The sequence below is a fragment of the Fukomys damarensis genome, unplaced genomic scaffold (genome assembly GCF_012274545.1).
Source record: "Fukomys damarensis isolate Sample0158 unplaced genomic scaffold, DMR_v1.0_HiC HiC_scaffold_19, whole genome shotgun sequence".
In the NCBI taxonomy this organism is placed as follows: domain Eukaryota; kingdom Metazoa; phylum Chordata; class Mammalia; order Rodentia; family Bathyergidae; genus Fukomys; species Fukomys damarensis.
The window spans coordinates 68,471,035-68,496,047 of record NW_022900931.1 but is presented as its reverse complement, the minus strand read 5'-3'; the positions used below and the strand labels follow the sequence as shown (position 1 = coordinate 68,496,047).

Genomic DNA, 25,013 nt, shown 5'->3' with positions numbered 1-25,013 from the left:
GGAGGGGGAGGAGGAGAATAAGCAATTACATACCTTTCAGCAACATTTTGCTTTCAGTGAACTCTGAATGACTACTCATTTTTCCCACTCTATCTCCCCAGATCAGAACCCTTTACTTACTACCCCAGGGGGCTTCATACAATCATCCGGCAGGTCTTCCATTAATTTCTCCAGGTTTCTACCACTTGCTTCCCATTTCCTTTTCAGCATGGACTTGTCCCTGCAGTATCCACTAAGCATAAACTGCTCCATGGATAACTGAGAAATAATCTCATCCTTGCTATGCTTTTCTGGCTGCAACATTGAGTGAAAAAACTTGTAGAGTCTTTGTAGTTCCTTCCTTGCACTTGAGTTATCACCGTATCGAAATGAGTTGATATCAGTGCTTGGGAACTCAGAGAGCTCTCTCTTTGGGACACCAGAACTTGGAGTAGATTTAAACTCGAGGTTTTCTGATTCAACACTGTCTGTGGAGGGTTCACGAAAAAATGATTTTCTGAGATCTAAAGCCATTCTTCATGAATGTTCTCAGACTTAACTTTTATGATTCGGTCTCTGCTGCCTTGCACTTTTGGGGAATCTACTTCAACAACTGCTGGATGATTAAATACTGTAGGGTAGAAATAAGAGATAAATAATTAAAGACAAGTCAACAAAAATGTCAGGACCAGAGAGCATCATGGGTGAATTCTCAGACATTTTTAAAGATATCACTCTAATATTGCACAAGTTCTACTAGGAGGAAAACTCACTTATTTTCATTAATGAGATCAGCATTTCCCAAACAAGAAAACCTTACAATTATATTTGAATAATCCACAGAAAAACATCTGCTAATGAAATCCAATCCTATATAAGGAGAACAATAATGTATCATTAACAGTGGTGTTAATTTTCAAAACTCAAGAAATGTAAGTTAAAAATTAAAGCCAGCTCGATTTACTATGCTAGTGGGATGTAGAGAAACATGATATAGTAATCTCAGTAGTACATTAAAAATGAATGCTAGTATTTGTTCTTAAACTTTTCTGTAAATGTTGGAGCCACGTCCTCCATCATCTCTGTGATACATTAGACTGCTCTCCAACCAACTCAATGAAGTTTATCTATATATCATTTTCAATAGTCAGTTTTGTTTACAGAACAACATTCAATAAAGATTAATTTCAGTGCATTTAGCGCAGTGACCAATACAAGACCAATTTAAAATGAACTGATTTTTGTGTTATCACGGATCATTACATTTTTTAAGAACTCTTTTCATTGATCTTCACATTAAGAATCAATATCTAAGAATAGTTCTAACAAAATACTTGCAGGAACCCTACAAATATAACTATAAAACGTCAAGGAATATAGCAACTCTTGCCACCCTACCATTCTCTTAAAGCATTGACTTTAGAAAACTTTTTTGTTTATTGGCATGCACCATCTGGAAGTGCAAAACTATATTGTTAACAATATTTAGGATGTGGGGGTTTATTTTGACACAGGGTCTCGCTATGTTATTTAGGCTACACTTGAACTCATGATTCTCCCACCTAATCCTCCCAAATGGCTAGAATTTTAGGTATGCACCAGTATGCTTAGCTTTAGATATTATTTGAGGTAATATTAAAGATGAGAGTAGCTTTTTAGGAGGCTGCTATCTCCCTTATGGATTGAGAGTTCCTAAGGAAATAGATTTCCTGTTTTTAGCTGATAATATTCCCTGGAAAGTAGTTACACAGAAGAGTTAGCTCTTCCTCACACTATAATTATAATTCTCATAGTTTCCTGTATGTGTGTTTGACTTCAATAAAAGTGCTCATTCAATATAGCAGTTTGGCTGGGCATGGTGGCGCACACCTATAATCACAGCACTCAGGAGGCTGAGGCAGGAGGATCGCTACAAGTTCAAAACCAGCCTGGGCTACATTGTGAGTTCCAGGTCAGTCTCAACTACATAGTGAGACCCTGTCTCAAACAAACAAAGAAACAAACAAAAAAAACAATATAGTGGTCAATATAGTGGTTTGAAATTTTAACTGTGGTCTTAAATTTTTATTTGAAATCATTAAATACAGGCCATGATCTAGGGTTAATATGTCTGTATTAGTCCCTTGTCTGTTGCAGGGACAGAATACCTTAAAACTTAAAAAGAGGAGAGATTTATTTTGGCTCACAGTTTCAGGAGTTTAAGTCCAGTGCTGACTGGCTCCAAGGCAGAAACACCATTGTCACGCCAGCTGTGGTGGTGCACGCAGGTAATCCCTGCACTCGGGAAACTGAGGTAGGAGGATCACTGGAAGTTCAAGGCCACCCTGAACTACCAATCAAGACCCTGTCTTAAAAAAAAAATGAGAAAAAAGGAGGGGGGAGGGGGGAGAGGAAAGAAGAAAAGAAAAGAAACCATTGCAAAGGGCCTGGTAGGAAGAGCCCAAGATCAAGGAGCCAGGTGCCCCATATCCTCCAGAGCACACCCCCACGACACTCTCAGACACACCCAGTGTCTTGGTCCAGTCAGGTTGACAATCAGAATTAATCAAAGTTTCTTAGTTACAAGAAAATAAAATATCAGAAAAAGTGGATAATTCACAATAGACACAATGTAGAAACAATTTTGACGCTCGCCTGATAAATGAATAAGGAGCGTGTGGAAATATCTGTATGGATAGAGAGACACATGATGGAATAGGGCTCAATCTTTAAAAAAAGACATATTGCCATTTCTTACAACGTGAGTGAATCTTGAGTACTCTGTACTATGTTATATGAAATGAGCAGACGGAGGAAAAATATTGTGCAGCTTCACATGTCTGCAGAATCTTTGAACTCACAGAAACAAAGAATGGAAATGTGGTTCTAGGCTCGGGGTGGGCAACGTGGAGGAATGTTGGTCAGAGGGTCCACATTTCCGCTGTAAGATGGGTGAGCTCTGGGGACCTTACATCTTCATGAACACGGCGATGCCCTGTATATTTAACTTGGCTAACAGAATGGAGCTTCAGTGTTTAGCCACGCACACAGAAGGGCAGCTGAGGTGTAATAGATAGGGAAACGGCCTTCACTGCGGTAATCAATTCATAATGCATCTGCATATTAAATACTATGTTGTATAACTTAAATTCACACAATCTTCACTTGTCATTTATAGCTCAGTAAAATTAAGGGGGCAGGAAAGAAAACATTGAGAATGCAGCAAAGAAAAAAGTGAATGAAATAAAAAAGCCAGGCCAGAACCCATACAAATGTCACCTTCCTTTGGCCTGAAAACTAAATCAGCATTTCTTTTCTTCCCAGCTTTTAACAAGTTACAATTTTGTTTATCAGTCTGCAAATCCTGTGTTTCCCTCTACAATGCATCCTCTAGAAGAGGTGAAATGGAGTTTGCACTGCTCTGGCTTGATCTGAGACCTGGGCAACTAGAGGATCATCACTGTTTTGTTTTGTTTTGTTTTGTTTTTTGAGACAGGGTCTCACTATGTAGTTGAGACTGACCCAGAGCTCACTATGTAGCCCAGGCTGGTCTCAGACTCATAGCGATCCCCCTGCCTCAGCCTCCGGGAGTGCTGGGATTACAGGTGTGTTCCGCCACACCCGGCAAGAGGAGCAGCATTTAAAATGCCCAGTAGATTAAAGATTTATCCCTCCTTTTACACATTGCTCTATTTTTTTGTATCCTTTCCCCATTTTCTACGGTTAACATTTCAAAGATTAAAAAAAAAAAGCAGGCAGTTGAGGTGGCTCATACCTGAAATCCTAGTACTGTAGAAGGCTAGGACAATATGAAAGTTGACAGGGAGAGGGAGAGGGGGAAGGAGCGGGCGAGGGAGAGGAGAAATTTCATGCTGTAAAACTGGAAACTGAGGGCATTTGGTGGGAGTGATACACGGGCACGTGAACATGATTGGTCCTTCCTTGCTGGCGTCATGCCACAACCGCTTGTTAATCTTAGGTCTAATCAGACTAGCCAGCAAAGACAATGAACACTCTGGTCTTGCCTAATCCTTTTATCACAAATCTAGTCCCAAGGGTATGAAATGTTAATCTGTCCAAGTCACACCCTACTTCACGCCCTCCAGGCTCAAACTTGCCATCAGGGAAAAGTACAAGCCCGTCATTGGCCCTCAACACCTTCCGGGGCCAGCCCTAACCCTTGAGGTCCATTTCAGGTTTTGTGCCTCGTTCTCTGGATCTGGGTAAACTGTAATCTCTCTCTCCGACTCCTCCCTCCCTCTCTCCCTCCCCCCCCACCCCTGCCTCTCCCCCCATCTGGACTTCACAAGTTTTCTCCTCCTGGACCCCATCTTTCCTTCTGCCACCACACATAGGCCACACAGGTTCACACTTGAAAACATAGAGCCGCACACCATTATGCGAAGACCTTGGAATTCAAAACCAGGCTGTTGAGATTCTGCTGTGGAGTCAGACAACACAAGGTTTGTAGCCCCTATGTGATATTTTGGTCATGGATCACTCTGATCACTAAGGACACCCAGCTCCCCAAGTGGATACAGAGCTCAGAGTTACATGCAGTAGGCACTTAGACCCAGGGCTGCTAATACAGCGGTCTCCTCATAACCAACGCTTTGCTTTGCCTTCCTTTGTTCCAGTCATCAGCCATGATCTGAAACTATTAAATGGAAAATGAAGCCAGGCGTGTTGGCACACTCCTGTAATCCCAGCACTCAGGAGGCCAAGGCAGGATGACTGCTTCGAGTTCAAGGCCAGTCTGGGCTACATATGAGTTCAAGGCTGTCTTGAAATACATAGCAAGATCTTGTCTCAAAAAACAGTGGAAAAAAAAAAAAGAAAGAAAAATAAATTATTCATAGCTTTTTAGTTCCAAGCTATTCTGAGTAGCACGGTGAAAATCTTGCGTTGTCCCCTTCTATTCTGCCTGGACTTAATCAGACTATTTTAAGTGAATCTGTGCTATAGAGGCTTCCTGTTTATTAGTCACTAAACAGCCCTTTCAATTACTATCTCAGTTGTCAAGCAACAACCTACTTGCCTTCAAGTACCTCTTACTCTTTTCAATAATAGCCCCAACTGCAAGAACAGCTACGCCAGTGGTTCAGATATGGCAAAGAGTACGCATAAAGTGTTCCCTTTAAATGAAAATGTGGAAGTATTTGACTTAGTAGGCAAAGACAACGTAGTACTCAGATAACACTAAGATCTGCGGCAGGAACAAAGCCAAGTATATGTAAGGCTCAGTATATCCCTGGCTTCAGGTATCCGTGCAGGTTTTGGAACACATCCACGAAATTTACTGTATTGATAGTCACATTTTAAAGTTTAGTTACCACCTTCACTCTGATCTAACACAGACCAATACTTCCATTAGACAATAAAAATGAGGGCCAGGGACTCAGCTCAGCAGTGCCACTACTGCCTCGAAAGCACAAGGTCCTGCGCTACGTCTCCGCTACCACACACACACACACACACACACACACACACACACACACAAAAGTGGGAAAAAAGACACAATAAAAACAAATCATTAGCTGGGCATCGTGGCACACGCTAGTAATCCCAGCAGTCTGGGAGGCTGAGGCAGGAGGATTACTGCAAGTTCAAGACCAGCCTGGGCTACAGAGTAAGTTACAGGGCCAGCCTGAACTACGTAGCGAAAACAACCATTGAAAACATGACATTAGTGAGATACCAAAGCCATATTCAAATATTTACCCAGAAGCCTCTTTCAGTAATTCCAGGACTTAACACAGAGTCTACAACATCTAGCCCTTTGAGCCAAACCAGTTGTCACAGAAGACCAGAGCACCCATAAGTCTGTAACTAACACAAGCACAGCTGTGGAGTTTCCCTCCAGTCCGGACGCTCACCTCTGTCTCAGTAGAAGTCAAAGGGTGCAGTCCTGGGCTCTACACCAAGCAGAGAAGTAGCTGGCTCCCGGCTGGCTCCGGGGTAACCTGCTGCGATCCCGCTGCAGCTCCCTTATACACAGCCTGATGCGCGTGATTGGATGGAACTCATCTGCTGCTGGAATTACTGCCACTCCCGGTCTCTAACATCTTATTAGATGCCCCGCCCGCGCACATTATTACTCTTTTCTGCACTGGAAAGTAACAACTTTCGTACGAAGTGGGACCCCCAAGTCCAGCATTAATCTCACATAAATTCTAGCCCAGTGGTTCACTACAAACCTGGGTTGGTTGGTTTGTTTTTCTCAGATTTATGAATTGCAAATGTAGCAGCTCAGGTCAGTGTTCTCTCTCCTGCATGAGCGCAGCTCAGATGAGGGACTCTGTCCAGGGACAGATGAGGCCGCAGCCCCCGAGGGGAGGGGTTCCCTTCCTCTCTGGTTCTTTTTCTCTCTCTGCTTCCTGGCTGCCAAGAGGCAAGAAACTTTGTTCGAACACACCCTGCCGTGAACCGTACTCTGGATATCTTCCTTCCATTGGGTATTTGATCGCCACAGAAAGCTAATGCAACCTCATGAGGATCACACCTTGGATCCTCTAAACACACTGCTATGTATTGGTCAAACTCCCTTGCTCTCCATAACCTACAGGGATTCCCTGCTGCATTTAACAGACATCTCCTTCTTCTCATAGAATGAGGGAGGAGATTTCATGATCATTCCTGTCATGAAAATATGTATCAAAGGAGTTCTAGGCATGATTTGCCTTTTAAGCAATCTTAGCTTTTGTGGTTTTTGAGACAGGGTCTCTACGTAGCCCAGGCTGGCCTTGAACTCGCCGTGATCCTCCTGCTTCAGCCTCTGGGATTACAAGCACGCACCACCACGCCCGGCTCTTTCAAGGCATTTTACATTCATTTGCCTTCTTGTTTCCACCTGGGTGTGGTAGCGCCCTTCTATAATTCAGCAAGGCCCCATCTCAAAAATGAAAAACTACAAAGGACTGCGAATGTAGCTCAACACAGCCTTAGTTCATTCCCCCTGCTATAAAAAAATTTCTTATGATTAGAAATATTTCTGGAAAAATGTTGCCAGACTAAGATTAGTTTGAAGCCAGGCATGGTGGCACGCGCCTGTAATCCTAGCACTGACGCTGAGGCAGGAGTATCGCCTCAAGTTTGAGGCCAACCTGAGTTACTCAGTTTAGGGCCAGCCTGAACTATAAAGCATAATGCTGTCTCAAAAAAAAAAAAGAAAAAAAAAGTTTGGTTTGTCTTTTTTAAAAATCCCTTTCTTGGTCACACAGTTTATCTCCACCTACATTTCTTGGCATAATTGATGGTTATGGGTTGAAATGTGTCTCCAAGATTCACATGTTGAAGTCTTACCCCCAGTACTTTACCCCTGGAAAACAATAGTGATCATAATCCCAAATGCCATGATCTCGAATCTTAAAAGATTAAAAGCCTTAAACTAAAATCACAGAAGTCACATCCTGAAAACAAAATCTCAAACAGCCAGGTGGGGTGACACACACACAACTGTAATTCCGGAACTCTGGAGGCTGAGCCAGGAGGATCCCTGAGAGTTCCAGGTCAATCTAGGCTACATAGTGAGTTCAAGGCCAGTCTGAACTACACAGACCCTGTCTGAAACCCTCCCCCAAAACAAATAAAATGTTAAATGCTAAAATTCTGAAAGCTCAAATTTCTGACACTGCCATTTTTGTGGTGAAAAAAATATATAAATGTGCTAGAAAGCTAAATTCTGGGGAAGGCACTGACCATGCGATATAGCAACAAAGAAAATTTTGACTTGAAAATACACTGGGCACGGTGGCGCATGCCTGTGATCCCAGCACTTGGGAGGCTGAGGTAAGAGGACTGGCATGAATTTGAGACTGTACTACATAGGGAACTCAAGGACAGCCTGAACTACATAGTGAGACCCTGTCTCTAACCATCCCCGCAAGAAGGAATCACATACAAAATAAAAATAAATTATTTGGCTGCATGAGAATTTCTTCCAACTGGTGAAAATCCAGCTTTTCACAAATTAAAGCCACATTTGCCTGAAAAAGCCAACAAAGCTACTGACTGTTTTGAAAATATTTTTGGTAGGATGAAAAACACAGGCAAGGATGACTCCATTCTATCTCCTCTATTGTTCTTGACAAATCCATGGTCTGCCTATGTGTGATGGATTTCCATGGATCCAACAACACAGAGCAACGGTAAAGAAGATTGCGAAACTTAAGCAGGAATATCTATGTTAGTGTAGAGCCAATACTAGAAGAATCTCAAGAAGAGTAGCACCACATAGAGAACCAATGTGAATACATTCACTGAGGAGAGCCAGTCATGCCTAACGGAAGAAAGGCAGCTGATAGTCATGGTGCACAATGTCAAAATATGGTCATGAAAGTTGGCCGCCTCCACACAATTGCCCATAATCTACTCGTGAAGTCTACTTTTTCATGTTGATAATTGTTTTTCATTTCTTTTAAAAATCTTTGTTTTTGGTTTGTTTTGTTTTTTTTTAAATTTTAGGGCCCGAGGGTTTAAGGCAGTGATAGAGCATGGGGATAGCACGCATGAAGCCCTGGGTTCAATTCACAGCATGGTCCATCCCCTAAAGACCTGCCCATCACACAGTGCAGGGTCAGGAGTCTCAGCCCCACTGTACCTTTCTGAACACTGCTCTAGAGGAAAGAGCTCACTAACAGTGTAAATTCTAATGGTTGCAAGCAGCTTTGAGAGTCAGCTGAATTCAGTGGTTTTCACACCCTGCTTGATTTCCATGAGTTTTGTGGAAAGAGTCACAAGAGTGAAGGAGAAAAAGACAGGACAGGAATGAGAGAACATGAGGAGGCAGGAGTGTGTATTCCCTGTATGTGCAGGTGAGGAACCATGACCCTAGATCTGGGAACATTCAAACCAAAAATCTGCAGTGATGGAGAGTCTCATGAGAGTAGATTGGGTTATTCATATTTAATGTGAATTCCACATCTCTTGACTATTTCTGGTCTTAGAGAAGTACGTGAAGAAGATGCTGGTGGGGATAACATAACGAGTCAGGGCCCGTGAGAGGTGTTTTCAATCAGGGTAAACACCAATAACAATTCAATGGTATCAATGAAATGAACAAGAAAAATGTTGGAGGCCATCACTGTTGACCCTGGACGCTCCCACTCCAAAGGTCAGCTTTTCACTGGTTATGATCTTGAAAGTGAAAGTAACAGTGAGACTATGGAGAATAAAGTGAAATCAGTAATTTAATTTATTGAATCTTTCTAAATTTCATTATACTATTGAATTAGAAGGGAAATTCCCAAGTTTCTCTAATTTAGTGCTTTTGCATGTGTGTGTGTGTGTGTGTGTGTGTGTGTGTGTGTGTGTGTGTGTGTGTGCTAGCAGTGCTGTCAGAGCCATCATTAGGGAATATTTATTCTGATATAATAGAATGTGGCACTTTATGGAAATGCAGCTGAATTGAGAATTGGGTGAGATTCTAGAGAGAGAGAGACATTTTATCCCAGAGAAATCAGTATCATGGATCTTAGGCTCAAAGAGAACGGATTTGAGCTGACTGGAATCCTGAAATCGTGTCCTGTGCAGGATCCAACTTGACCTGACCACAGCCATGTTGGTTGTAACTGCCATTTTGTCTGTTGGGTGACTGTGGTAGACATCCTAAATTCCATACAACAAATAATGCCATTAAGATAGTAGAGTGTGGTATCCCAGCCACTGAAACCCAGGATGTTTCTTAAGTAACATCAGATGTGTTAGCAGTTTTTGAGAAAGGCTAGGTATACTAGTTAGCCAGAGTCCATCTTTTGTCTAGCTTGGCCCTTGGTGCACATAAATTCATCTTTTTTGGCGGGGGGGTACCGGGGATTGAACTCCAGTCCTTGTGCTTGCGAGTCAGGCCACCGAACCGCTGAGCTAAATTCCCAGCCCTAAATTCATCTTTTTTTATTTTAATACTATTGGGGCATGAACCCAGGGACTTCACAATGAGCTGTATCCCAAGTACTTTTTAATTTTTTTTTTTTTTAATTTTTGAGGCAGGATCTTCCCTAGTCATTGAATTACTGACTCGGCTCAAACCTGTGATCTTCCTGCCTCAGGTTGCCAGGATGCTGGGATTAGAGGTATAACTCACCAGGTCTGGCATAAATTCATTTTATATGAAATTTCATTGTTATATTTTTATTACACGAACCAAGGTTTTGTTTCCTAAACAGCTTCTCTTTCATTATAGTAAAATTTGAAATCAGATTTTTAAAGCCTAGGTTTATTCTATTTTTTGTTTTGAATTATTCCAGATCTTTTGCATCTCTCTATATGCTTTAGAATTCATTTAATTTCCAGAAAATAGTTATGATTTTAATGGAATTATGAAAGAACTGAAATTTTAAGATATTGGGCTGTTTGAGTCAAGATAGACATATTCCCCTATTTATTTAGGTGTTTTGGGTATTGTAGAAACTTGTTTATAATTTTGAGTATTTTTTTAAATGTCTAAATATTTCAGTTGATATTCCTAAAAGTATAATTCTTATATTTTGAGTTTTATTTTCCAAGTTTATTGGCAGTACATAGAAACAGAAAAATCTGTATATTGACCTTTTCCCTGCTAAACTTAAATCTCTGATTTTTAGTAGCTAAATTAGGACTTTTGTAATTATTTCCTATTTAAATATAGTATTTTATCCCTCGTACACCACCTTCTTCTCTTTGTATTGCTTATGTTCAATGGGTTTGAACTTATGTACAGCGATTAAGCAGATATGGAAGAGTGGCCTCTGGCCTGATTCCTAGCATGAGTGGGTAACTCTCAGATTTCTACTACTAAGCCTGTTAGCTGTAAGTTTGTCACAGATATATGTTTGAGAAAATCTATTTTATAAGAATTTTGATCTTACACTGACTTGCATTTTATAAATTCCTTTTAATACATCAGTGAAATGATCCTACTATAGAATCTATTAATGTGGTAAATTATATTAGTAATTTTTACTTGTCAATTGAGCCTTTCATTCCTGATAATTTCCACTAGGATATATATTAGACATACTCAACCTTGTAAGATTAATAAAGCATAAATATCTTTATCTGTCATCTACCCATCCATCAATGTATCTATGTAGCTATCTAGCTGGATTTAAAATGGGCTAGGAGTGGGCATAGCGGTTTGTCTGTAATTTCAGAACTAAGGTAGGCTGAAGCAGAAGGATCACAAGTCTGAGTTCAGGCTGGGACACGGAGACCCCATCTCAATAAGACTAAGGATGTGGCTCAACCAGTAGTAGAGTACCCCTTGTTCTCTAGTATTATACAAAAAAGTTGTGAGCTTATTATACTTTTACTCTCAAATAGTGTTAAACTATTTGAATTTTAAAACACAATAATTCTTTCCCTGTTCCATCTTTTTGTGATTTTGGGACATTTTATAGCAGTATATATACATACCACTAACCTTACAATTCTTTACTATTTATGCTGTAATTACCTTATGAGGCTATTTGAAAATGTGTAGTGAATGTACTTTTATATTTACTCATACAACTTATTTCTTCCACTTTGGTTTCATTGAGTAGATCCAGTCTGGCTCTATTTTTCCCTTTGTTTCTGCCTCATATTTCCTTTAATGTTTTTGATGTTAGAGGCGTGCTGGTGATGAATTCTTTTTTCTTCTAAAATAGTCATTGTTTTGTCTTTAAAGTATACTTTTCCTGGACAGTTATATTCTGGATGCTGCCTACAGCTTTATCTGTAGGTGAAACCAAGGTCTGGGGGAAGTCAGAACCTTTGTGTCCTAAACACGTCTTGGTTTCCACCTGAGCATGAGGGTAATTTTCCAATACCAGGGGTTGTTTGGTACAACACAACCAGGAGCACTGGGGCCCTATTCTGCCCTAAAGAAGGAAAGATATAGTCAAGAAAGGGTTGCTTATAGGTTTTACGTTCATTGTGCAGTTTTCCCAGGCTTTTCTTAGATGCTGTTGTGGTTTCAATATTTATATCCACTCAAAAATTCATTGCAAATAACCAGTGCAATAGTGGTACAATGGAACCTTTAGGAGGTGATGAGATCACAAAGTCTCCCTTGTGTATGGATTAAGACCATTACTTTAAATAGGCTTCAGTCTTTTCCATTCCTCCTACTCCACGAGCTAACAATGTCATGGAGATGCGCTCCTGAGATCCAGCCTTCTATCTACGAGGAGAAAACGTGCAGCCATTTCCTTCTCCAAAACACTAGTGCTATCTGTGCTTTATTACAGAATTTACCAAATTTAAAATACAGTCAGCTGAAATGTGATTCTCAATAAATTATAATGTATGTACACTAAGTGGTATTAGAAATTAGGGGTAACAATTGTCCTGGTAAATACAGACGGTATTAAGAATGCCTAGCCAGGGATTTAGCTCAGTGGTGCTGCCACCTGCCTTGCAAGCACAAGGTCCCGAGTTCAATCCCTGGTACCAAAAAAAAAGAAGAAAAAAAAGAACGCCTAGCAGTGATGGTGAGCCTTGTAGAGCTTTCAATGATACAAACACCCTACTGTGGTACATGTGCCATAGGTTTATCCCACTGGTCTAGAGTGAAACAGTATTTTAATATATAAATATGGCACCTCTGAACATTTCAAATTTATTAAAATTATCCCTTGAACACCAAACTCTGAACTGTTATTTATTACTGATAGCTCTTCCATCATTTAAGATTTCATACTGAAAATGGAATCTGACTCCTATTTCAAAATAAAATGTCAGCAACTTTCATCTCACTCCAATGTCACTTTTTATTAATTTTTAACATTAAAAACATAAAAATTGTACATATAATGGGGTATCATGTTGTCTGATACATGCATATGCAGCACATCAAGTTAAACTTAAGTATCTTCTCTAACATTTACTACTGAAAAGGCAAAAACAGTCTAAACACTTTCTTTTTTATATGCATAACACAATCGCTATCTATAGTCACTCTGCTGTACAACTGCACACCATACTTTCTTAGCCTTATCTGCAAGGAAATATCCACTGATCATTCTACCTGATGCTTTGTGAGGAAGGCAGCTGATTCTCTTTGCAAAAACTTCTGGTATTTCAAATGTCTTGCCTGTTTGTTTCTTGACCTATTGACATATTTAAATGAATAATTTATCCACATATTCAACTTATAGGTTGTCTTTCATTTTAAATTAAAAATTTCAAGGGTAAAAACATCAAAATGATATTTTAAACATGGGCAGTATATGCACTTTGTGGGGGGGTCCTGGGGATTGAACTCAGGACCTTGTGTTTGTGAGGCAGGCAGCAGAACCACTGAGCTAATTCCCTGGCCCTGCATTTGCAATTATACCTTTATTAAACTATTTTATAGCAAATATTCAAAATTTGTACTTTCTAAGTCAATTTACTGCATTGCAACTCTAAGTTCTACAGTTTACTTGCATTGCTGGATAACAATGGTGAAAACAGAATGCTATGTTTCCTACAACTCTTCCAACTCCATTCAGTGATACTATTTTGATAGTCTGAAACTGGCCATGAGAAGTCCAACATCAAAAATCAGTACAAAAATGCAGCTAAAACTACTGCACACTTGTAAAAAATAGACCAGTTATTGGCAAAGGAGAAGAAATGCAATTTTCATAATCTTAGGCAAAAGCAAACAACCACTTAGATTCAGTTAGGCATAGGAGTTTCTTACGTTAAACATCCTCTTATCCTGTGTCTCAGGAATTGCACTTTGAGTCATTAACACAAAATAACCTAAATGTTCATAAACATATGGTTAAACAAATGTTAAACCCATAGAAAATGGTCTACTCGATAATAAAAACCAGGAGCAACTCATACAAGCATTGAAACAATCTGTTATGTATCATAAATGAAACTAGAAAAAAATTTTGCCTTAAGTCATACAAAATTCTAGAAAATAAAATCTATTATATAAGTGAAAGAAAATGAATAGATATTTGAAGGTAAAGGATGGAAGAGGTTAAAAAAGGGGACAAGGTAAACTAGAAGTGACCAGTATGCTAACTGTAATAATTACAATGATGGTCTAGTGGCTTACTGGAAGGTTTGGTAACCCAGAATTCACTCCATTTCTTTCCTGATAACCTTGCAGGGGCAAACTTGCCTCAGTGGTAGCAAGTATTAGTGAGTAATGCAGTTCACTTCCACATAGGATGATCATTAGGCCACAAAGCCACTTCATTAGAGTAATCCATCTTCCTTCTCTCTAGGTTTGTTTCCAACCCGTAAAAGATTCCAAAATATACTGGAATGAATACACGGAACTTCCAGTTTTTTTTTCTGACAATGACCTCAGCTATAGACCAGATATACCTCCCTGCAAACCATGAGAATCTTTGTGCATATCCAACACAATTACTTGAACATTTTTACAAGGAACAAGGTGCATGTACCTTGCTGATGTCTCCATCACTCCTCATTAATCCACTATTTTTGTACCTATTAAGATTCTCTCTGGCTCCCATAATCTTGAAGTATTATAAGCTTACTGAATCATGGGTATCCAGGCACCTGACTCCTTTGCATAACCTAGGGTAGACACTGTACTCTATGGTGCAGGGCACTATGTGCATCTTGTGTAAGCAACAAGCAAAGAAAACAAGACACAAGGAAAAAAAGAAAAAGAAAAAGAAATCTAAACCTTATATGTCTTGTTCCCAGAAACAATAGAGGTTCTTACTACTTCCTGCCTCCTCAATGTGTTCCCTGAGACAAGAAGTTCTGGCATTCAATCCACAACTTAGGAAGCCTAGAGGCCAAATCAGGGAAGAGTTACACTCTCATATTACTCCTGTCTCTGAGGTACCAAATTATCTGAATTACATCCCCCTGCACACACACACAAAGGTGTTTACTGTTTTGAAGATATCTCACACAGTGAACACAATTCCAAGACTAAAGTAACTTAAATAATGAAGACTTTATTACAAAAAATCAAAACAGTACAGGCAGGTAGTTTCCAGGTTGGTGACTTAGAGGTTGGAAAAAATCCGTCAGAAGAGTTCTTCTTGACAAGCTGCCCAAACACATTTACTTACCTGTATCTCTAGTACTACCTAGGTCAAGTTCATGACCTAACTTGCAGAACAGGAAGGAGGGCTCAGACTTCTCATGATTTCATCCAGCAAATGGGAAGGAGGAGCCAGCTCCTCTGTACACGCTGGGGTGGTGACAGATGCACCATGTAGACTTGTAAGTGGAGAAGTGAAATAGCCTCTGCCTCAAAACAGTGACATAGGCCCTTGCACAGGTTACAAAGTTTAACACAGCTGCTTAAAGCTTCTATGGACCTAGAACTAAAGGGGACTCTCACCACATCTTCAGATCTTGAGGGCTCAATTCAGGTGGATGGCTCCCAGGTGGTCATTACATTCCAGTGTAATGACAGTACAAAGAATGTGGGTTCCATACATACCTAAGGTCTTTCTCCAGTGTGAACTCTTTGGTGTTGAGTGAGGACAGATTTGGAGCCAAAGGACTTTCCACATTTACTACACTGATAAGGTCTTTTTCCAGTGTGAATTCTCCGGTGTTGAATGAGGCTAGAACTTTGACTAAAGGACTTCCCACATTCACTGCACTCGTAAGGCCTTTCTCCAGTGTGAACCCTCAGGTGTTTAATGAGATTAGATTTGCAGCTAAAGGATTTTCCACATTCTTTGCACTTAATAGGCCTTTCCCCAGTGTGAACTCTCTGGTGGTTCCTAAGGTTGGAGCTATGGCTAAAAGTTTTCCCACATTCTCCACACACATAAGGCCTTTCCCCTGTGTGGACTTTCCGATGTGAACTGAAGCTAGAGCTTTGCTTAAAGGACTTCCCACACTTACTGCATTCATATGGCCTCTCTCCAGTGTGAAGTCTTCGGTGGTGAATGAGGCTGGAACTTCGGCTAAAGGATTTCCCACACTCACTGCACTCATGAGGCCTTTCTCCAGTGTGTACTCTTTGGTGGTAAATGAGGCTAAAGTTCTGGCTAAAAGATTTCCCACATTCACTGCATTCATAAGGTCTTTCTCCAGTGTGAACTCTCTGATGTTGAATGAGGTTGGACCTTTGGCTAAAAAATTTCCCACATTCCCCACATTCATAAGGCCTTTCTCCAGTGTGAACTTTTCTATGGCTGTTGAGACTGTAGATCTGACTGAAGGATTTCCCACATTCATCACACTCATAAGGCCTTTCTCCCGTGTGAACTCTCTGATGGATAATGAAGCTGGAATAATAGGTAAAGAATTTTCCACACTCACTGCATTCATAAGGCCTGTCTTCACTGTGGACTTTCTGGTGTTGAATGAGATTACATCTTCGTGTACAGGCTTTCCCACACTTGCTGCACTCAAAAAGCCTTTTCCTGGTAAGGACTCTCTGGTCCTGAACCAGTGTGTTTGAGTGGCTGAAGGTTTTTTTGCATCCTTCCAAGGTATGATGATTTTTCCCACTGTGAAAGACCACCTGGTAGTTACTTGGTTTCTCCACTATGTGAGTGATTTGTGGACAGGGAAATCCCATGCTGGCCAGGAAGCCCCTCCCAACTTCCTTGCAAGTAAAAGGCTTCCCTGACACATGGAACATGCAGCTCTTTATAAATGAGGTTCTGTCCACAAAGCTTCCAACAGGTGTCTCTTTAATGTATTGCCTTTGGGGCTGGGGAAGATTAGCAGTGAAGTAGAATTGTTTCCCACAGGTGTATGGTTTTTTCCCACAATATGTTCCATAGTGCTGAGCCAAGTGCAGAATGTCTCTCAAAATCAGGCCACAAATTTCACAAGTATAGGCATTCTGGAAAAATGACCCTTCTTTGGGAGTCCTAACCTGTGATGACCTCACAGAAAGGCCCAGCTCAGAAGGTGCCACTTCATGCTCCATTCCACATGAACAACCTGAAAGGAAAAAAGTAAGGATGAAGTACACATTGCCTTTACTAGGACGGGTCAGCATGACCACAAAAACACATCTGAGGAAGTTAGTTGCTTAGGGAACCTGAATGGAGGAACCTAACTTTTTGTCAGCCAAGATGGTTTCCAAGACGAGAATTATGAGCTTTAGTGAAAGGCATCAAAAATTAGTAAATCGAAACTATTGCAAAATGGACCAGGGATTTAGCTCAGTGGTTCCGTTGCCTGTCACACAAGTACAAGGTACAGAGTTTGATCCCTGGTACCAAACAAACAAACAAAAAAGAAAACTACTGCAAAAAATTGCATATGGAAGCACTAAAAAGATGGAGAATCAAGTCAGGAATAAAACTTTTTTGGGGGGCGGTTGTCGAGGCAGGGTCTCCCTTTGTAGTTCAGGCTGGCCGTGAACTCATTATGTAGGCCAGGCTGGCCTCGAACTTGTGGTGATCCTCCTGCCTCTGCCTCCTAAGTGCTGGGATTACAGGCATGCAGCACTATACCCAGCAGAAACAAAACCGTGCAGAATTAAAATGATGAATATGTTCAGTACAATAGACTCCTTACATTATCACAGGATGAGCAGTTTGAGTTAGATATGGAAGAAGCCATCCAGAAAAACAGTAAAAAACAAGAGATTAAGGAAACTCCAGCTTGAACAAGAAGAAAAATTGGCTGCAGAATTGGCAAGACTAACATGAAAATCTAAAAGATGAAAAAATGAGGCAGAAAGAGAAAACAGTATTGAGTTCAGAGAGCTAGAGAAGAAATTAAGAGTCACATGAATAAAGTGAGGGCAGCCCAGATTGCTGAAAAGGATGCCACTAAATGTGAGCAAATGAGACATGATGCTGAAATAATCAAAACCATGATGGAAGAGCACAAGAGAGTAATAAAGGAGAAGAATGCTCTAGAGGACAAACAAAACAAAGAGAAGACGCAATACTATCTTGACTTAGAGAAACAACTTGAAAAACAAGAAAAAAGAAAGCAGGAAACTTATAAGCAGTTGCTGAAAAAAAAATTTACAAATGACGAAACCGTTAGGAAAATATATGAAGATCAATTAGAGAGGGAACAAAATTTAGAAAAAATTTGGAAGTACACTGCAATTTGGTAGTGCACTTAAGAGTTCCAGAAAGAGCAGGCTCTGTGGAAAAAAAAGAAACTTGAGGAGATGGAAGAGGAAACAAGAAAATCATAGAATTTGCCAATATGCAGCAGCAAAGAGAAGAAAGGATGGCAAAAGTTCAAGAAGTTGAGGGGAAACAACTACAGCTGCAAATAAGCTGACTCAGAAATTGGAAGAAATGCTGCGACAGCATGAAGATTTGGAACAAGTTCGACAAGAATTATACCAGGAAGAAGCAGCCTAAGTTTATAAGAGGAAAATAAAAGAAGCAGAAGAGAAACTGAGAAAGCAAAAAGAGGTAAGATTTTGAGGAACAAATGGCCTTGAAAGAACTAGTACAACAGGCTAAAAAAAGAAGAGGAGGTCTTTAGAAAAACTATGCTAGCTAAACTTGCTGAAGAAGATGGGACAGAATTAATGAATGCTCAGAAACAAAGAATGAAGCAACTGGAACACAGAAGGGCAGGGAAAAACTTACTGAAGAGTGTTGTAACCAGTTTCTTGCAGACAAGCAACATGAACTTGAAGAATGGCAGTTGCAGCAAAGACAAGGATGTATCAGTGCGATTATTGAAGACAGGCTAAAACTTCTCCAAGAATATGCTATAAATTACTAGGATATCTCCCTAAAGGAGTTTTTAAAACAGAAGATGATATTGATATTCTTGGTGAAGAGTTTAGCCAAGCCTATCAGAAAAGGAGTGAAATTTGTGAAAAGAAAAGATGGCCAGATTTGGTAAAACCTATGTTCTTTTGTACATAATCACCAGATGTCAATGTAACTTTTATTTTATAGTTCACTGACGATAGGAATTCACTGTCTTACTTGAATTTTCTAAAATATCCCTTTATTCCATAATTTATAAACAACTGTCAGATAAAAACTAAATAGCTTAACGTTTTTAACTGCAAAATTAATATTTTTCATTATTGTACTGATAACTTGAAGATGTGGTTACCATAACACCACCTGATGTTATAATACTCTCTCTATATATAAGTACAGGCCAAATCCATGAGGCCAACTCAATATCTCCCTGACTGTTTATGGAGATTTTTCTATTATCTCCATGCTCAAGAAAGTCTATTCACATTGACTTATGGGCCACAGTGAACTGCTCTCTATAAAACACACACACACACACACACACACACACACACACACACACACACACAATCTGGTACAGGAAAGAGCCAGTGCATGGGATTGTTTTCAGGAAAAGGAAGTTGGGCTTTGGTTGTGGAAGCAGCTGTTCTACAATACAAGGCCCTTAAGGTCACAGAGGAGAGCAGGCCTTCCCAGACTCAAGATATAAAGAGGAGGAATGGTCCAGGGTAAAAGGCTTTTTCTACAACTCATTTCCTTATTAACTGGTTTTAGCTGGACTGTATCAGCTGGTGACATGTGATGCTATGAACTACAAATGAAGACCCAGAAAAAATGTGACTTAAACAGTAACTGGTGTTCAGGAACTATTAGAGGATATATGTATACTTCAGGACACAGTATTATAAAACAAACAGAGAAAGCTGCGCGAGGAATACACAAGATACAGATTACAGACAGGTAGGGATTTGCCCTGGGGTGGAAGTAAAAATAAAAATGACAAGAAGCAGAAATGACAAGTGGATAAACTGTCAAGAACAGAGAAGAGAAAGTAATAGTGAATTGCAACTGCTAATGACATCAAAACACTGGTCAAAATCACAGGTTCCTAGTTGAAAACAGTCCAAATGTCCTGCCATCCTGTTGGCCAGGATCTCTCTGAATCCATCTTTTTACGGATGGAGTCATGAACATCCTGTGGAAGCATGGAGGTGTCTTCTCCTGGTCCCCATTGAGGAACTGGACCAGCATAGTGCAAATCCTCAGGGAAGGACAGACCATAAGAGCAGCTAACATTGGCCCAGAACGACTCAGCTCTCAACAATACACAGGAAAATGTTAGGAGTCAAGCTGGTATAGATTCAAATTAGAGCATTAAAAATAGGATGCAAAATATAATTCCCATGGTAACTACAAAAAAAAAGTTCACAAAGTAAATGACAAGGGATTAGAATTTTTTGCTGTGAAAAAAAATGAACTGGACACAAAAGTAGCAATGTAAGAAATTAGAGATAAACAAAAGCTATAAAGCATACAGAAAACAAATAGCAAGATAACAGGAGTCAGTCTCTCCTTACTAGTGATTATTCTAAATGTAAATGGATTAAACTCTACACACATTAGCAGAATGGGTTAAAAAACAAAAAGAAAACAACCATGATCCAACTATCACTTTAGATTAAAAGAAACAAATAAGTTGAAAATGACAGCTTAGAGAAAGACATTCAATTTAAATAGTAACCTAAAGACAGCAAGGATGGCTATATTAATATCAGACAATACAGACTTTAAATCAAAAAAGATTACAAGACATAAAGATGGACATTGCTTTATTTACCCAATTAATATAATCAAAACATACAAAGAAAAAAAATGAATGAACTGAAGGGAGAAAAACATACAATCGTAATTGCTCTACAATCACAACTAGAGATAGTAACACCCCAATCTTAGTAACAGACAGACCAACCAGAGAGAAGAGCGAGAAAATAAAGGAACTAAATAATACAATAAACCAAGTAAACCAATAAATATAAAGAGAGTACGCCACCCCACTACAGCAATATATACATAGCTTTCAAGTGTACCTAAGACATTCAAGATTGACCATGTAAGGACACCTATTAATCCTCATTTTTTTTTACATCAAAGTATACTCTCTAACTACAATGGAGTAAAAGTTGGAAGTGAGAGAAGAAAAATAAAATTTACAAATATGCAGAAATCAAGCATCATGATCTTTAATAGGCAAAGAAATAAGGGAAATTAGAAAATACAGTTGAATAAAAATAAAAGCACAATATAACTAAACTTTTGGGATGCAGCAAAAGCAATGTTTGGGGAAATACATGCTGTAAACATATCAAAAAAGGAAGATCTTCATTCATCAGTCTATCTTTACACCTTAAAGACCTAAAAATAATTAAACACAAAACTAATTTTAAAAAAAGAAAAAAAATAAGCCAAAAGTACAATAGAGAAAACAATACAGAAAAATCAATGAAATTGAAAAGTGGTTCTTTGAAATGGTCACTAAAATTGATGAACCTTTACATAAATTAAAGTGGGGGGAATTCCTACCAATTCCACAGAAACACAAAGTGACTCTATAACAGAAAGAACAGGCAAATTCCCAGTTATACAAACCTACCAAGACTGAGTCATGAAGAAATAGAAAACCTAAAAACATTAATAAATAGTGGGAAAACTGAACCAGTAATGGAAAAAAACTGACCAACAAAGAAAATCCTTGGATCTGGTGGCGTCACTGATGAATTTAAGCAAACACCCAAACTGTGGCAAGAATTCTAACTATATTGTATAAGGCCAAGAATATTTTGATTTCAAAACAGAAAAAGCACAATCCTTGTTGACTGATATAAAAATTATCCACAGCCGGGGATTTAGCTCAGTGGTTCCACTGCCTGTCTCACAAGCACAAGGACTCGAGTTCAATCCCCCATACCAAAAAAAAAAAAAAAAAAAAAAAAAAAGAGAGAGAAGAAAAATTATCCACAAAATATTACCAAATATCTGAATTATGGAGCATATTAAAGGGATTATACACTGACCAAACAATTTGCTCCTGCAATACATGGATGCTTCAACCTAAGAAAATCAATCAAAAGAAAAGGCAAGGGGAAAAACGCACATGATCACCTCAACTGATGTACAAAACCACTAGACTTTCAACATCTTTGCAATGAGGCAACCTCTACGCAAACCAGGTATACAGAAATGAACTTAACATTTAAAAAAAAGTCACAGAAAAGAACCCACAGCTACAATTACACAAAATGTTGAAAGACAAAAACTTCCTGGAAGAGCAAAAACAAGACAAGATTGCCTGCATCCATTCCAAATAGTTTTTGAGATCTAGTCATGGTAATTAGGGAAGAAAAAGAAAATAGATCAAAATGGCCAAAAAAAAAAAACAAAAAAGCAAAATTATTTCTGTTCACATGTAACATGTGTAGAAAACCCTAAAGATTGGACCAAAAAACAATTATAGCTAACAAATACCGCAAACAAATATATAGGGAGATATCCCATGTTAATATTAAGATGTTTATAGTACCCCGAAGTGATCTACAGACTGAATGAAATATCCATCAAAACCTGAATAATATTTTTTCCTTTTTTGGAAAACAGAAAACATCCGAAAATTCATATTCAAGAGTCACTGAATAGCTAAAATGATCTTGAACAAGATCAAAACTTATTGCAAAATTATGGCAATTAAGTGTTGTACTTCCATAAAGACAATGATGGAATGGAGTCCAAACATAAACTCTCAAATGTCTGGCCAATAATTTTCAACAAAGGGGGCCAAGACTAAAAGGGCATACCATCTAATACATAAGGCTAGAAAAACTGACTATCTACATGTAAAAGAATAAAATTGGAACTTAATCTGACCTCATATACAGTAATTATCTCAAAATGGACCAAGCTGGACATGGTGGTGCATTCTTACAACACGTGGAGGATGATCACTTTCAGCCCAAGATCAGCTTAGGCCACAGAGGTGAACCCTGTCTTAACACAGAAAAACTCAATCTCAATCAAATCAAACCAAACCAAACAAACAAAAAAACAGATCAAAGATCTAACAGTTGAAGCTAAAACTATAAAACTCTAAAAGAAAATAGAGTAAAAACATATGATATGGGATTTATAAGGATTCCTTCGAAATGATGCAAAGGCAAAAAAAGAAAACACACAAACTGGATTTTATCAAAACAAAAATCATGTACATAAAAGGACACTATCAATAAAAAGGCAGCCCACAGAACAGAGCAAACATTTTCAAATCACATAGCTTTGATCTGGAGCACAACTGATTCAAAACATATAGAGAATTCCTAAAAGTCAATAATAACCTGAATTAAAAAACAACCCAGGGACTGGAATAGAAATTTTCTGAAAACATAACAAAAGGTCGATTAGTTCATCTCACTCAATATCACTAATTTACAAGGAAATGTAAACCATAACCACAATGAAATATTACCTTACACCAGTTTAGATGGCAATTACCATAATAATACAAAATACGTGTTGACAAGGCTGTGGACAAACTGGAACCTTGATGCATTACTGGTTTAAAAAAAAAAAAAGTACTACATGATGCAGTGAAATAAAAGTATGGCTGCTCCCAAAAATAATTACAAATAGAATTACTATATCATCCAGCAATTCCACTTTTGCATGCAGGTGCTGTGATGCGAGGGCAGCAAGCATGCTCCCAGTCCACAGCACCTACTAGGAAACCGGGAAAAACAACAGTGCCTATGGTCCAGCTCTCAGGACAAAGCTGCTCCCAAGGAGAAGGAGAAAGGCAGACTCTAACCCAGAGAACAGGAATGGGCTACAAGACTTACGCAGAGAGGATGTAAGTGCCAAGTTCTCCAGCATCACGTCAAGGTACAAGTGTCTCTGGGCCTCATCAAGAAGATCCCACTCCTCCCAAGAGAAGTACACAGCCACGTCTTCAAAGGTGACACTACCCTGGCAAGACAAAGACTGTTGAAATCATGACCACTGTTGCTCTGAAAGATCCACAATCTATGTCCCACATATCCACTCTCATGACCATCTTCCTCCCAAGCTCCCCACACCCGAGCAGATACCAGAGTCTGATGTCATTAGTACCACCTCTCTGTTCATACACACTGTTTTCCACTCAGAACCTATCAACACGTGGAGAAGATAACCTCCCTCCTCTGATCCCAAACTCTCACTACCTCCACAATAGAGGCCTAATCTCACAGGCACTCAGTCCCAGACTGCCTCCTGTCTCCTCTTGTCTGCAATTCTTTGCCAAAGAAAAGGACCACAGGTTCCTAAACACTCACTTTCAAGAAATTTTGTAGGCCGGAATCTGCATGCTTGTGACAAGCTTTCTTTGATGGCCCTAATCTGGGTGATTCTCCAGGGCCCCAGCCTAGAGTTACCAGAAATCTGAAGAAAATATGGGAGGCGGCCTGAAGCAGTGGGAGAGTGGGACGCCTTCCACTTACCTGAGCAGGTCCCGCAGCACCTCGGCAGGCTTGGGAACCTGCGGGAACAGCCAGACCAGGGAGGCCTGTGGCCACGGTGTGCTCCCTGACCCCAGCACGGCCCCAGAGCCCGAGTCGACTGTCCAGCCTTGTGCCTCGGGGCCCAGAGTAACTGACCTCTAGCAGCTGTGGGGCCGTGAAAGCGAGTGTAAAGACCCCACGTCACTGTTCCCGCCCCCTCCTCCGCCGAGCGGCTTTCAGGGACTCACAAGCCCAACTCGGCTCGCGTGTTCATGGCCCGGTCCCGGGAACCTGGAGGCCACTCACTCCTCAGTGTCCCCGCAGCTGGGGTCGGTCCGCGGCGACCACCGGAGGAGAAGCGGCACTCACCTGGGCCGGGTCCGTCAGCGCAGCCGCTGCCATTGACTCTGGGGAGCCTGGGGCGACCACCACCGTCCCGGGCATGCGGAGTCGCCCACACAGGCCCTGGTCAGTCACTGCGTCTCAGCGCGGGACACCAGAGGAGCAGCTTACTGGTCAGACAGCAGAGGCGGCCAAAATGACCGCCCGAAGGAAGCCGGAAGTCCCGCCCCAACGTGACGCCCGCACGCGAGGCCCCGCCCAGGGTCGCCCAGAGAGCTACGCACGGCGTCGCCGCAAGCGTTTCTGGGTACTCCCTCGCCCGCCCCCTCGTTTGCGTCTCTATAGTTCACGCTGTCCTTGAACTCGCTATGTATCCCAGGCTGTCCTCCAAGTACTGCCGATTCTCTCGCCTCTGCCTCCCGAAACGTTTCTGGGTAACGCAGTGCCTATTGCTGCTGCAGCGCCGCGAGGGGCAGCCCATGTCCCACCAGCGCGAGAAAAGACCCCCTGGCCACGCCGTGCGTGCTGGGAAACGCCTCCGACCTTTCTGGGGCGCCTATGGGTGGATTCCTTGGACTGG

At 40.4% G+C, this 25,013-nt stretch overlaps 2 protein-coding genes and 1 pseudogene across 5 annotated transcripts in view; 1 reads left to right on the top strand and 2 right to left on the bottom strand.

The window, feature by feature from the left end:
• Zscan4 (zinc finger and SCAN domain containing 4) overlaps positions 1-513 on the bottom strand; it is a 3,506-nt gene extending 2,993 nt beyond the window's left edge. For both annotated transcript variants that reach the window (XM_010616763.3, XM_010616770.3), the window contains exon 1: positions 121-513. In XM_010616763.3, the coding sequence (XP_010615065.1) occupies positions 121-513 (393 nt within the window). The remainder of the gene's footprint in view (positions 1-120) is intronic.
• A 33-nt stretch (positions 514-546) lies between these two features.
• LOC104857061 (zinc finger protein 211) lies at positions 547-24,856 on the bottom strand. 3 transcript variants are annotated; one of them, XM_019206436.2, is made up of 4 exons: positions 24,461-24,855; positions 23,453-23,579; positions 16,748-16,815; positions 547-610 (listed from the first exon to the last, which is right to left on the bottom strand). In XM_019206436.2, the coding sequence occupies exons 1-4, from the start codon at positions 24,533-24,535 to the stop codon at positions 581-583; spliced, it is 300 nt and encodes a 99-aa protein (XP_019061981.1). In that variant the 5' UTR covers positions 24,536-24,855; the 3' UTR covers positions 547-580. The 3 variants fall into 3 exon arrangements, with proteins under 3 accessions (XP_019061981.1, XP_010615044.1, XP_010615053.1); XM_010616742.3 differs by lacking the exon at positions 547-610 and having other exon boundaries at positions 13,889-16,815; positions 24,461-24,856; XM_010616751.2 differs by lacking the exon at positions 547-610 and having other exon boundaries at positions 13,889-16,815; positions 23,453-23,574; positions 24,461-24,539.
• Positions 16,950-18,725, top strand: LOC109117820 (annotated as a pseudogene).
• Positions 24,857-25,013: the final 157 nt, after the last annotated feature.